This window comes from Pseudorca crassidens, chromosome 16, assembly GCF_039906515.1.
Source record: "Pseudorca crassidens isolate mPseCra1 chromosome 16, mPseCra1.hap1, whole genome shotgun sequence".
NCBI classification, from domain to species: Eukaryota; Metazoa; Chordata; class Mammalia; order Artiodactyla; family Delphinidae; genus Pseudorca; species Pseudorca crassidens.
In genome coordinates, this window is record NC_090311.1 from 85,186,481 (window position 1) to 85,202,152 (window position 15,672).

General features: G+C 38.4%; 1 protein-coding gene across 1 annotated transcript in view; it reads left to right on the forward strand.

Annotated features, from left to right (window-relative positions):
- The window catches only part of FMN2 (formin 2), a 310,064-nt gene that overhangs the window by 219,609 nt on the left and 74,783 nt on the right, over positions 1–15,672 (forward strand). Inside the window, 5 exon segments of the mRNA XM_067711167.1 lie at positions 2,715–2,806; positions 2,967–3,096; positions 4,147–4,293; positions 7,116–7,175; positions 7,314–7,434. Coding sequence (XP_067567268.1) covers positions 2,715–2,806; positions 2,967–3,096; positions 4,147–4,293; positions 7,116–7,175; positions 7,314–7,434 — 550 coding nt within the window.

The window sequence follows — 15,672 nt, forward strand, 5'->3', positions numbered from 1 at the left end:
TGCAGGGGAGGCGGGTTCGTGCCCCGGTCCCGGAGGATCCCACATGCCACGGAGCGGCTGGGCCTGTGAGCCATGGCCGCTGGGCCTGCACGTCCGGAGCCTGTGCTCCGCAACGAGAGAGGCCACGACAGTGAGAGGCCTGCATACCGCCAAAAAAAAAAAAAAAAACCCAACAAAAAAGCAGTGGAAGATTGCTGTAGCAGGGTTGAGCAAATAAGAGTGGTGTTATGAGCAACATGATGTGTCGTGTGGTGGGATTTTCCTTGAATCTGAAGCCCAGCGTATATATTTTTATCTCCAGTGTCTGGTGTAGTGCCTGGTAAACAGTCCGTCTTTGATTGAATCGGTGGATGAATAAATCCCTAAAATTCATCCTTTTTAAAGCCCGACCCTGATGATTACTTCAAACTGGTGGACCAGAGAAGAACCCTTGAGACTAACTTCATTTTGGGGGTCAAACAAAGCCAGAATTATCGAGGTGACCTCTGAGTTCTGGTACAGATTTGTAGTCAATAGTTTACATAGTTGATGGTTGCTGATAAGAGTAAGAATTTGGGGCCTTAACAGCTAGAAAATAACTGATTTTTGCTGGATCCCACATGTTGTGCAAGGAGAAAGCCAATGGGCAAGAAGAAGCAGTTGGTCTTGGTGTACTGATGAATAGCAGAATTTGTAGATTTGATAAATATTGCTTAAAAACCTACGACGTTTTAGTCCTACTTCTTGTACCTTTACACACATAAGTATTCCTGTGTAAGAGATGAATGATGGATACCCAAAAGAGTTGTGTGGAATGGATGTACAGGTGAGTGAAGTCATATGTACTTTTGCTGGGCATAGCTTTCTTATTTCTTTATCTACCTATTTGTGTTCTAGCATTTGAAGTGACTCATTCTGTCTCATGCAGGCATAGGTATCTATTTTGGATTCAAATTACCTCATAAGGATTCTCATTGTACTCTCAGGATGATGCTGAGCAGTTGGCATTGTATCATCATGTCCTCACTAGTTCTTATTTCAAGTGTCCTGTCATTAGATTTCGTCCTTTTACCTCCCTCTTTTCCCCAGAACTGGAGGCCTTCTATTTTCATATTCAATTACTGATTTAATTTTTCAATGTTTAAAAAAAATTACTGACTGCTAACTGCACAGTCACCCCTCGGTATCTGTGGGGGCTTGGTACCAAAATCCGCAGACGTTCAAGTCCCTTAAATGAAGTTGTGCAGTACTTGCATATAACCCCACACACCCTCCCGTATGCTTTAAATCACTCGATTACTTATGATGCCGTGTAAGTGCTGTGTAAAACGTTGATGCAGCACAGTGAATCCAAGTTTGCTGTTTGGAACTTTATGGAATTTTCCCCACATGTTTTGGATCTGCATTTGGTTGAATCCACAAATGCGGAACCCACGATACTGAGGGCTGACCATACCGTAGTGAACCATACCAGTCACTAGGACCATAGCAAGACATGGCCTTCCTCCTCCAGAAGCTTGTAGGCATGCGTGTGCATCACCAGTGAGACACTGTGGTACGTGTAGCACAACACAGAGTGAACACAAGGTTCCGTGCTGTTCTAGAGAGAGACTGGTTATAATGGGGTCGAGGTGGGCAAGGCAGGCTTTGTGGTGGACGTCATACCTTTACTTCTCAGTATCCTTTTTGTCACCTTACGTTCCGGAAGCAAAACTGATCAAACCCTCAGAAGATCTACCGATCAGTCATCAAGTCTTTCCATGCTAAAAGAGGCTTCCTTGGAGAAACTAGTCTTTTCTAGTTAATCCCACCTATAGAAAAACCTGCATTTCAGAACAATCACTGAATTCAAAACAGAACATTCTTTGTTTAGAGGAAATCTGCAGTCTCCAGAAGTTGATCAGGTCCTGTCATCTACAGCAGCTCATGGCTGAGCTGATTTGCTGGGTAAACAACAAATAATGGTTGAAGGGATTTTAATATCGGAGGACTAGACTCAAACCCAAGATACGGCGGTCTACTCAAACTTGTTAATGCACTTAGTATAGTATTTTGGCTGTTTTGAAACATCTTTGTGAATTACAGAGACAAGACTGAAAATAAAATCATCCAAATTCTCCACAAAGAGTAAGTTTGTGTCTCTTGAAGCCTATAAAATCTTCTACCTTATGTTAAAATGCACAGGATCCCCTCCTATAAAGAAATAAACTTAGAACAAAAAATTTTTAGCTTGAGATTTTAAAAGGTGAAAGAAGACACCTAGAAAGAAAAGCCTAGAGCCATTTTTGTATCAAAAAGAAAATTCAGAAGAATCAAAATCTTTTATTTTTGTTCCATGACTTAATAATTCAATTGTACTGTTCTTTCCCCAAAACAGATATAAACAATGATTGCAGTAGTTAAATAGGTACTTTTCCCTTTAAAAATCTTTAACAGCTTTAGGATCAAATTACTTCCAAATTTAACTTGATTAATTTCTGAATAAGAAATGACACTTTAAAATTAATTTCTTGCATTCTGGAGGGTATTATAAACCGCTAAAAAACAAGAGAGGGAAACTGTTGTTTTAAAACATGCTGGAATAAATATTTTTCATGTCACTAACAGACAATAACATTTGGAAGATTTGGAGATGATCTTTACTTCAAACATGCTAAGAAATATGAAAATATATAGAGTTTTGCTGTATTTGAGATAATCATTATCTAAAAACCACTTGGCTTTTGTTGTTCCAGAGAGCACAGTCAGATGAACTGGAAAAAATTGAAAAACACGGCCGGTCCTCCAAAGACAAGGAAAACGCCAAGTCTCTGGACAAACCTGAGCAGTAAGCAGGGCTTCGGCCCCGCGGGCGGCGTCCAGGCCACGGGGGGCTCTTTCCATTCAGAAAATGAAGTACCTTCTGTGCATCAGTATCATGAATGATGTGAGGATGAACGTGTTTATGTGCATCATTTTTTCCTCTTAACTTGGCTTTATTTCCTTAGGTTCCTTTACGAACTGTCACTAATCCCCAACTTTTCAGAGCGAGTCTTTTGCATCCTGTTTCAGTCCACATTTTCAGAAAGCATTTGCTCAATTCGGCGCAAACTGGAGCTGCTACAGAAGTTGTGTGAGGTGGGTGCTGGTCCATCGGCGGCTGTCGCTTGGGTTCTGATCTTTAATTGTGTTCAGTCATGTTCGTATTTCAAACGGGTTTTCTTTTATTTACCATAAGTACTCATAAAATTTGAAGGATAGGGGTCCCACCAGAGAGAATGTATGACTGAGCATCAAGGTCAAAGCAAATGTGCAGGAGGGCGAGTGGACCCGGGACAGCGCTGCTGGGGCACAGTCACTGGGCGTCCACCCACGCAGGCTTCTGTCCCCCTGCTTTTGCCAAAGCACAATATTCCCTTGTCATGGGCCTCTCCTCCATCAGACTGCCAGCCAAAAGCCACGTGAAGACATTTTCTTTATTTTCCTCCATTTTGTGGAGGGCCCCTCAACAAATTGTTAGTGATTCAAACCAAATGCTTCAGGAACAGCTGTATGGCTCGACAGAAGATAAATATTCATCTGAAAACAAAGAACAAATGCTTGGCAGAAATTACCAATATTAACATTTAAAACGAATTGTCAAAATAGCACCATTCTTTCTGGCTATGGTAAATCATTTTGAAAAGTAGTAAGATGTCATGAAAGACACATTTTCAGAGGAAGTGATGTACAAATTCAACTTCAACTGTGTGTTTTGGAAGAAGTGAGTATGAACCTTTCAGGGATAAATCTAAATTTGGAAATTAAACTTTATAACTACGTTTTGGTAGTTACACCTTATGCCAAAAATTTGCGTTGCACAGAGGCAGGTACAGTTAGGCCGATGGCAATGATATTATTTTGTGGTGGTTCTCATATCACAGCCATATTTGTTTTCCATGCAGTTACATCACAGAAATGACCTAGGCTGGTACGTCTCAGCTACAGAAGCACAACCTGCATGCTTGTGGGTGGTGCAACTTTTTCTAAGTTATCTTTGGAGACACTACTCTTAAATATACTAAAATGAGCACTGATGAAGTTTGGATGTGACCCCAAATTATTAGTATAATATGAATATCTGCCACTGACTTAAGGTAATTCAGACAAGACTGTGAGTGAGAGATTCTTCTGTATCCTGTTTTACAGACATTAAAAAATGGCTCAGGGGTCATGCAAGTTTTGGGTTTGGTTCTTGCCTTTGGCAACTACATGAATGGTGGAAATAAGACTCGGGGACAGGCAGATGGTTTCGGGTTAGACATCCTCCCAAAGCTGAAAGACGTCAAAAGCAGTGTAAGTATTTCGGGTGAGTGAATGTAGCACACTGAGGACTGGGCATCTTGTTGAGTAATAAGTTTGACTGTAAACCAGTGTGATAAATATTTATGTCCCAAGGTAAAAATTTCCTTTGTGTTCTAAGCTAGACAAAAGTAGTGGCCACCATATATTTGTGATCTAGAGAAGAATAGTGTTTCCTAAAGTGAGTAATTTTGAATCCTGTGTCTAATGAATAATTGAGAAGACAATATTTTAAAATAAAAATAATTACTTTTTAATATCTTCCCCATGTTTGCTAATATTTATCCTTTTGGATCTGAGGACTAGTTGATTTCTATAAATTAGACAGTATATCCATCCCTTTCTTCTCTCCATGTTAAGCAATGGAGGCCAACAGGCCCATGTTTTAAAAACAAAACAAAGACGAGTGAAAGTAGTTAATAAATAAAATTTAAAAGATGATCCTGTTTTTCTCTATATCATCCTCTCCTTGATACTGGTATATATGAGAACATCTAAGCCCTTTTGCAAACCTAATTATTATTTTTTATTCTACTTCTGTAGTTGTGTTTGTTTAAAATTAACATCTAAGAGATTATGAGAGTGTCAGTAGAAATATAACATCAGGGAAACCACCACAGTGGTCAGAGTTAAAGCCTGACATTGTAAACTTAGAAAATAATAGAATTCTGTTTCTCTGATAAAAGAGTCTTCACAAAGAACTATATGATGAAGGAAATTATGAAGGAAATGTTTTTAAAATATTGAGTTTAAGTGAACAATTGGCCTATAAAAATGAAATTACAGAGAATTGGCCCTCCTAGATAAGGCAATAATCTCCCTGATAGAAGGGAGATACATTTTTTGCCAGTCAGCAACTCACTGGTTTATTCATTCATATCCACTCATATGTTCATTTAACATTCCTTCATCAGACTTCTATGAAATGCCAGACAGTGTGCTTTTCCATAATTGGGAAAAACATAGTCCTTGCTTGGAACACCAACAGCATATATTTTTTGTGATTTTTATGGTTATATTTCTTCAAATGATGTTTTATTTGTATGATATACATTTTCATATGAACCTCCAATATGTCAACATGATAAATCATTTATTCAAAAACAAAAGGTTTTTTTCTAAACACATGGTAGTTTTTGAATAGTTCTTACAGCTGATTGTTGGACTGAAACAAGTAGTTTTTGTAAATAACATTGGAATACAAATAGCATCAATATAATGTTACTTATCAAAATGAATCTGAAATAGATTCTATGATCATAATTATATATGAATAAAGGGGTTTTTGGGGGGTTTTTTTTTGTTATTTTTTTTTGCGGTACGCGGGCCTCTCACCGCCGCGGCCCACCCCCCCACCCCCCGCCGCGGAGCGCAGGCCCAGCGGCCACGGCTCACGGGCCCAGCCGCTCCGCGGCATGCGGGATCCCCCTGGACTGGGGCACGAACCCGCGTCCCCTGCACCGGCAGGCGGACCCCCAACCACTGCGCCACCAGGGAAGCCCAGGGGGTTTTTTGTATTGATTGATATATCTTATTCAATCCTTCTATAAGTTAAATTTCGTTAATTTAAATAATTAAGGAACAATCTGGAAAAAATAATCAAGAAGGAAGTTTTTAAAAAATAATTTCACTTGCATTCTCACAAGAGCTATATGCAAAGTCTATTTGGTTCTTTCTGTATAAAATGAAGATAACTATATCTATATAGTTATATAGACCTGCATAGATGGAGCTGTTCCTTGGATCAGTCAGAATTAACTTCTGCTCAGCACGCCTGTCAGCAGGCATTTAATGTGTTTTGTTAATTGATTCAGGTATTGCTGATCATTTCACTGATTTGCAAGTTAGGAAAGACAAAGGAAGTCAGGTGCTTAAATCATTTTACAAGCACTCCTGTTTCTAATAAATGTATTACTTTTATTATTATAGCTATATATTTCCGTGTAATATATGTATATAGAAATATATATGGGGAGTCTAATAGATATATTATCATGTCATGTCAAACTTGATTATAAAGGGATGTTGTTCTTTTATTATCAGTGGGGGAAAAATCATGGTTAGATTGAACATTCCAGAAAACAAAGTTTGTATTATAGGGTGTATTTTTAAAATATGTATTTGGTTTCACACATTCAGATTATCTAATACGAATTTTGAGCAATGAAAAAAAAATTAAAAATTAATTCCTCTAAATATGCCAGAAAGAAGGTGGAAAGCTATTCTTTGAAGATTGTTCGATATGAAACATTTTTTTTCTTTAGAACTACATATATTACATTATTTATAGCTGCATGGATATTAATTCCTAAATCTCAGTTGCTGACATAATTTATAATACGCATTTGCATTTTTAAAGCTCCAGCTTACTTGAAATAATACTTAACTTAAAATTTCTTAATCTACATACTAACAAGCCTCAATCAAACTTCCTGTTGGAGTGGTCCCTGTTGGTCCAACCATGCAGAAATGCTGGTGATGTTTAGTCATTTCAGTTTAGATAGTAGTTATACCTTTCAATAATAAAACATAAAATTAATGAACTAATTGTCTGGTCGAGGAGGGTGAAAACAGAAAGGTGGATACATCTGAGACCCCACCCTGAAACAGCTGTGCTTCCACGTGGGGCTTAGGTGGGAACAGTGGGGAAAACAAGACCGTCTGGACCGGTAAAGTAAGAAGAAACAGAGAACTTCACCTTTCATCCCAAATATTCTCATCTACATGTGTGGATTTACTGGAGTGAATTTAATTTAACATTGTACATTTAATAATTTAAAAAATATATTTCTACTCACTTTGGTCTCTCTGTCTAGGACAATAGCAGAAGCCTTTTGTCATATATCGTTTCCTACTATCTTCGCAATTTTGATGAGGTGAGACAGTTTTTACATAGAGTCACATCTTGTTATTCCTCATTGTTGAGCGATTTGGCCGTGTTTGTCTTCGTTTTGTCATTGCTGCTGTTGCTCAGTCCTCATTCATTTAAACGTTCTGTGCTTCCTGCTGATCAGGATGCTGGGAAGGAACAGTGTGTGTTTCCACTGCCCGAACCCCAGGACCTCTTTCAGGCCTCGCAGATGAAGTTTGAAGACTTTCAAAAAGACCTCAGAAAACTCAAGAAAGACCTGAGAGGTAACTTACAATGTTAAAGAAACTCATGGTTGTTATTTATGCTTTTTTAATGAGGACAGATTTTTCAGTGTTTTTAAAGAAAGTAAAACCTTTTACATCCATGTAAACATTTTTGTGTGTGTGTGGCAAAAGAAAAATTTTACCAATAATCTTATTCTTTTGTTGTGTACAAAGTTATGTGTATTAGAAATTTAGTTATTGAAATAGCATCTTGGTTATTTGAATAGCAGCCTCTTTCATCAGGGGCAGATTTAACTGTCTTGCTTTCACTTTATAGCCGAGAACATTTGTACATTTATCATGTTGTTGTTAAAAGATACATATTCCCTCCTACCCACCCTTGCTATACTTGTCTGAGATTTTGTGGCGTGTAAACTTTCCTGGAAAGAAAACATCTTTCTTCACATATTTGGTCAAAAAACATGTGCATGTGTAATGCTTTTTTGTTAGTTGAAAAGCCTTATATCAAATCATTTTGAAGAGAGTTTGAAATTCTTCAAAATGGTAAATTTAAAGAAAAGCACAAAAGCAAGTAGTTTACAGTTTTTTTTTTTTTTTTTGTAGATAAAATCCCTTTCATCCCCTTCCCCTGCCTTTTTTAATGAAGTACAATTGGCTTACAATATTATATTAGTTTCAGGTGTACAACAATATATCTTCATCTATTATGTACCAAAGTTATTACAGTATTATTGACTTTATTCCCTATGCTGTACCTTACATCCTTGTGACTTATTCATAACTGCCGGTTTGTACCCCTAATCCCCTTCACCTATTTCACTCATCCCTTTTACTTTCTTTTCATGAGGTTTCTTCTTGCTGTGAAGTTGAGAACACCTCAGCTGTCGATTTAAGCATCTTTCTAACTCTTTAAGCACAGACAGGGATGGAGTAAATTTATGTGAGATTTTCATTTCATGTTGTATCACTATATGAGAAGAGGCTTGGTTACCCCAGAAACCAAAAGATGATAAAACTTTTTAAGAGATTCTATCCCAGTGTTGAAATGCTTATCTAAAGATACTTATCTGTAATCAGATTTATGGAGTTGTTATATTCTGGTCACAGATGCGTTTATATGGATTTAAATCAACATAGTAACATTATATAATTTGCCCGTAGTTCCTAAATACTTAACATTTATTATGGGCCTGATGCATGAAAGGCCTTTGCTAGGTGCTGTGGGTACCACAGATACAATCGTCACTGTCAAGGAGGGGTGAAGTCCTGCCGTTTAGATGCTCCCCTGAGAGCATCAAATATGGGTGCTCATGGATAGAGCCTAAGAATGACTGCCTGTTTTTAAATAAATAACAATTAAAACTATGTTACAATTGTGTAATGCTACATTACTATGTATCTAAGTATGATTTCTTAAAGCAATACAAAACGCAAACCATTCATGTGTAGTATTTATCATACTTCAAAATTTAGCCAGGTATCTTGGTTTGCTTATGAAATTCTCCTTCTCCTTGTTCTTGTTCATCTTTCTTCTTTCTTCTTTCTTCTCCTTCTCCTTCTTCTTCTTCTTTTCTCTCTCCCCCCCCCCCCCATGTGGTGCTGGGCATTTCTGGGGTTTCTGGAAAATACTTAACACTTTCATCACTTCAGTCTTGCAAAGCAGGATTTCATAGTTTACACATGATTTTATAAACAGGTGGAATGGTGATCTCATGAACAGGGGATTTATGTTGACTTTGGTTGGTGCTTCCCTTTGGAATGTTTTCTCATTCACGTTTCATATCTACATGCTTTCTCACTATGGTTACATGAGGTCATGAAAATGGCAGATTCTCACAAGACACAGAGCTAAAAAGAGAAATGTTTTTTGAGAGGTATTATTTTGGATATAATTACCTTAAAATAATGTTCACTTTGATAAATGTAGCCTAATAATGATTGCTTTCAAGTGATCAAATTAAGTAATTCATTTCAGAATATTCAAGTAGCCTGTCCACATTTTTTTTTCAGAAGCAAGTTTTTTTAAGAAGACTTAGAAAATGATATGATATATGTAGAGAGATTTCACAATATTTTCCATATAATAAGTATCCAAAAATATTAGTTATTTATAATAAGGAAAAATAGAATAAAGAGTATGACTAGTTTGATAAAGACAGATAAGTTATAACCATTTGGTCACTCATCTTCTGGCTCTGTCACTGTTTCTGCCTCTGCTTCTAGACTTAATTTTCATTTCAAAAGAAAGACCAAGAAATAATGCGTTATGGCTCAGACAACCGAACCTCATTTTAGCATTTTGTAAGAGTACCCGCTGTGTTTGGTGTCTGTACTTGTTCCCAAGATTCCTGCAGCTCCTTGGTGCTCCCCTGACTGTCCGAGCTCAGTGACAGGTAGCTTTTGTTCTCTCCTGGCCGTTAGCAGCTTCTCTTTTTTTTTTTTTTTTTAATTTTAACATTTGAGACAGTTTTTATTAAATATAAGCAAAATAAAGCAAGCAAGCTCTAAGAAGGCAGGACAACATAAGGGCATTTTCTTTGGATGGTGTACAGCACCGTTAAAGTTAACTTAGATTTTAAAAAACCATGAGCGCAGATGGCTAACTACATTTTGTTTCCCTTAGTAGTTTTAAGATCTACCTAGTCATGAATTTATTATTTAAGGAATTTTTCTTCTCCAGAATATAAGAACATGATAACCAAATAAATTTATTTAGGAAAGCACTGTACAATAAAATTTAACTTATTCATTCTTTTCCATGTCAAGATGTTCTCCACATCTTCCACATTATGCATTAATAAAACTAATGTAGGGTAAAACCTTCACTCCAATCCCACAGATCACCTTATGTGGTTAATACTATTTTCCAAAAACAAGCAGAACAAGCAGCAGAGTTGTTTACTCCTTTTAGACATTTAGCTTTAAAACCATTAATTTTAATCAAAGTAAAATTGTTCTAAGAAAGCTATTCAACATATCCAGAAATAGAACCCCATTTTCTCTCTTAGCATCACCCCAGAGTATTAGTTAAGAACCATCTGCTAAGCTATAATACTAGTGCCAGAGACTCATTAGCTACTGGTCTCACCATAGGTCAATTGCTGGTTTGAGCAAAAGAGCTTAAATTATTTGAGATTAACATTATTAGTAGCCTCCCAAAAGGATGACTACGAATACTTTCATTCACAATGCTAGACAAGGTATCAATATTTCTATCTTTCCCCTTTGAAAAGAGTATTGTTTTAAAATATTTTGTCTGTCAAAACTTGTAGCAGCTTCTCTGGATGCCAAGTGATGGCTTCTGTTCCAGTGCCTTTCTTGGGTCGAAACAGTTCCACTCGCCACATGACTCAACTCTGTGTGCACTGAGCATGGAGTAATTAAGTTCCTGGAACTGGGCAAGAATGTTCTCACGCACATTCCTCCCTGAATCCTCTACCCTCCCCCACCTTCAGTATTTGACTTGAAAGTGTTTAAAATTCATTACCTGTATCTTTCACAGATGTTGAAATAATGTTTGTATCCAGACATATTTAGGAAAAATCAGTCCTTAAACTTGTTTGTATTGATTTATATTTGTTTGTAACAATTGTATTTATCATTGTAAATTTCTGATTTTATTTATTTTTGTTCAAGGAAAGAAAAAATGATGTTATAAACTCAATTCAAATGCAACCAATAGCTTTTTTTTTTTTTTTTTTTTTTTTTTTTGCGGTACGCGGGCCTCTCACTCTTGTGGCCTCTCCCGTTGTGGAGCACAGGCTCCGGACGCGCAGGCTCAGCGGCCATGGCTCACGGGCCCAGCCGCTCCGCGGCATGTGGGATCCTCCCGGACCGGGGCACGAACCCATGTCCCCTGCATCGGCAGGCGGACTCTCAACCACTGCGCCACCAGGGAAGCCCACCAATAGCTTTTTAAAAATATTTTTATTATGATTTTAAAATGAATATCAGTTCCATCAGAACACTGAAAATGCAAACAGGAAAATACATTATTTATGTCAGTGTAAATAAGCAATAAACAATTTACAATAGGAACAGAAAACAGTTTTATTTGAGCCAAACTGAGGGCTATAGCCTGGAAGACAAAATGTCAAGAAGCACTTCAGTTGTGTTTTGCTGGACTACAAAAGGGGAAGGCTTATACGGGCAAACACTGCAAAATTATGTGATTTGTTTGTTAAGAATTAGGATTGGAGGGGCAAGAAGTAAGGGTGTTTGTTAAGCAAGGACCCATGGGCTCCAAAATGGTTGCTTAGTTACAAGGGGAAACCTTGAGACCATAAGGTTGGCAGCTGCCAGCAGGTACTATTTTGAGAATGATTGCTGGTGTCCTTGAGTTTGATACAGTGCAGAAAATTCAAGTTCTTGGGATTTCCCTGGTGGCCCAGTGATTAAGAATCTGCCTGCCAATGCAGGGGACACGGGTTCGAGCCCTGGTGTGGGAAGATCCCATGTGCCGCGGAGCAATTAAGCCCCAGGCACCACAACTACTGAGCCTATGCTCTAGAGCCCGTGAACCGCAACTACTGTGCCCACGTCCCACAACTGCTGAAGTCCGTGTGCCTAAAGCCTGTGCTCTGCAACAAGAGAAGCCACCACAATGAGAAGCCTGTGCACTGCAGTGAAGAGTAGCCCCAGCCCACCACAACTAGAGAAAGCCCGCCCACAGCAACGAAGACCCAACACAGCCAAAAATAGATAATTAATTAATTAATTAAAAAAAAATTCAAGTTCTCAGTAATACAGAAACATGTCTGAAACCATACGTACAATGACACTAATGAAAGAAATTGAAGACAACACAAAAAGGTGGAAAGATGTACCAGATTCTTAGATTGGAAGAATTAACATTGTTAAAGTGACCATACTATTCAAGTCAATCTACAGATTCAGTGTAATCCCTATCAAAATACCAAGGGCATTTTTCACAGAACTAGGGCAAATAATCTTAAAATTTGTATGGAAACACAAAAGACCCCAAATACCCAAAACAATATTGAGAAAGAAGAACAGAGCTGGAGGAATCATGCTCCCTGACTTCAGAGTATACTACAAAGCCTACAGTATTCAAATCAGAATGGTACTGGCACAAAAACAGAAATATAGATCAATGGCACAGGATAGAAAGCCCAGAAATAAACCCATGCACGTATGGTCAATTAATCTACAACAAAGGAGGAAAAAATATACAATAGAGAAAAGACAGTCTCTTCAATAACTGGTGCTGGGAAAACTAGACAGCTACATATAAAAGAATGAAATTAAGAGCATTCTCTAACACCATCTACAGAAATAAACTCAAAATCAGTTAAAGGCCTATATGTAAGAACAGAAACCGTAACACTCCTAGAGGAAAACATAGGCAGAACACTATGACATAAATTGTAGCAATATTTTTTTTGGATCTGTCTCCTAAAGCAAAGGAAATAAAAGCAAAAATAAACAAATGGGACCTAATTAAACTTAAAAGCTTTTGCACAACAAAGGAAACTATCGATAAAATGAAAAGACATCTTACAGTATGGGAGAAAACATTTGCAAATGATATGACCAGTAAGGGGTTAATATCCAAAGTATATTAACAGGGACTTCCCTGGTGGTACAGTGGTTAAGAATCCACTTGCCAATGCAGGGGACACAGGTTCGAGCCCTGGTCCTGGAAGATCCCATGTGCCACAGAGCAACTAAGCCCGTGTGCCACAACTACTGAGCCTGTGCTCTAGAGCCCAGGAGCCACAACTACTGAGCTTGCATGCCACAACTACTGAAGCCCATGTGCCTAGAGCCCGTGCTCTGCAACAAGAAAAGCCACCGCAATGAGAAGCCCACGCACCACAACAAAGAGCAGCCCCCGCTCCCTGCAACTAGAGAAAGCCCGCATGCAGCAACAAAGATACAATGCAGCCAAAAATTAAAAAAAAAATTAATTAAAAAAAATGTCATTCCCACAATCTGAAGCATTGCCTCAGTGCTTCCTGAGACTGAGGAAGTGGGAGTTCCGTGTTCTTTTTGTGTGTTAGTAGCTGCACCTCTGGTGGTGTCTGGTGGTGGTAATTGTGCAGTCACAGTAATTGTTGCAAACATGATAGTTCTCTTACTGTGTATCCAGCAGTCCTCTGTGTATTTTACCTACGTAAAATCCTTTGATCTTCACAGCGAAGTAGACACTTATTAACTCCGTATTACAGAGGAAGAAACTGAGGTACAGAGGGGGGTACCTACTTCGCCAAAGACACACAGCTCGTAAGTGGAAGAGACAGGATGCAAACCCAGTCTCCAAAACCCATGCTCTTAGCCCTTGGGCATCCTGCTTTTTTGTCTGCTACTGTTGCTGATAAAACTAAAGATAACAACAACAGCAATGATGGTGAAAACTTACACAGACCTTAGCATGCACCAGGCCCAGTTCTAAGTGCTCTACGAATATTAACTGACTTATTCTTTGTAACAACCCCAGGAGGCAGGTTCTGTTGCTATTTGTGTATTACAGGTAAAGAGCTGAGGCACAGAAAGGCTGACTGAGATTTTGAAAGTCACAGGTGTTGTGTTTTATGTTTTTGTAGCCTGTACATTTTATCCTTTTGTATCCCGTACACTGGATTTGTCCATGGAAGTGCATCACATGTGTATGGAGAGTGAAAAAAAAATTGAGAGTTCCTCTCATTGGAATGATTATTTAAGGAGCAAAACCATTCATTTCAGTTTAAAAGTGTTCACTTTCAAAATTCTTGTTGAAGAGTACACATGTGAAACACCTGTTTGTTTTGGCATGTAAAGTGGTGAGCTCAGTGAATGTAACTTATTCCACTGGTCATAATGCTAAGTCTGCCACACCCAAACTAAGGTATGGTGGGGTTTGTGTGTGTGGTATCTCTGCCACTTTCATTACTTCTAGGTGATAAGGAACTATTTTTGGCATTAATCTATGGACATTTAATTGTTAGCGATCAGATTTTTCTGAAATCCATCTTTAGGATAGAATGATGCATGTGAATTATACACCTCTCTTAACATGCAGCTGGATTTGCTTGCCCACTGTTGGCAAGACTAGGATATTTGGAGCATTTTCCAGAAGCTGTAAAGGGTTTGTGTTCATTTGCCCCTCATTCTTCCCATAGCCCACACCTCGCCTTTGCTGGACACGTGTTCTCGAACACGTGTGCTCACTGACCAAGATGGTAACAGATTCCTGGTCCACTTCCGTGGTCTCTGACTTCCCATTCCGTCCTCACACTGTTACAGCTTTGTCCCTGGCACTGCTGAAACTGTTGCCACAATTTGCCAAATTGAGAGGGCATTTTACTTCCACCTTTGTCTTGTCTGCTGTCTCTGTTCCCTTCGACTCACTAACCCCACTCACTTCTGATTCTCCTTATAATATCTGACATTTCCTTCTTAGTCTTTTTTCTTCATGGCCTTCTCTTCCTCTGCTTCTTTATTAAAGTTGGCATTACTCAGGCGTTCAACCTTGGCCCCCTCTTTTTCTCACTGGATATGCTGTTCTCAGGTGGTCTTACTCAGAGTTTTCCTGTATCACTCTGATCTGCAAACTCATAAATCCAACTGCTTGCTGAAACTACATTTGGATATTCCATTGTCATCTTAAAACACAGTAAGTTCAAAAGCAAATTAATTTTCTTTCCTTTGTAGGAGTTGTTCCACGTGTAGATGTATTTCTGGTGTATCTGTGGGGAGCAAGGTGACCTCCGCGTCTTACTCTTCCGCCATCTTCCAATTCCCCCCTCAATTTTCTTTCCTTTGAAAAATGCTCTTCCTCCTGTGTTCTTCATCCCCAAGCCACTCAAGCTATGAACCCAGTCAGCCTCCTTCCTACCCCTTCCTCCTTCACACAGTAATGTACTTTAGAATCACCATTTTAATCTTTTTTGAGTCTTGTCCTTGGAGATTACTTTTCAAAATTGCTTGGATGTGAGCCTTGGCAGGTAGACTCTGAAAATGCTCTCCAGTTAACAAATTGAAGAATAAAAATCATATGATCCTCTCAATAGATGTAGAAAAAGCTTTTGACAGAATTCAACATCTATTTATAAGAACTCTCCACAAAGTGGGTATGAGGGAATATACATCAACATAACAAAGTCCATGTAGGATAAGCCCACAGCAAACATCATTCTCAATGGTGAAAAGCTGAAAACATTTCCTCTAAGGTCAGGAACAAGACAAGGATGCCCACTCTCACCACTTTTATTCATCATAGTATTGGAAGTCCTAGCCATAGCAATCAGACAATAAGAAGAAATAAAAGGAATCCAA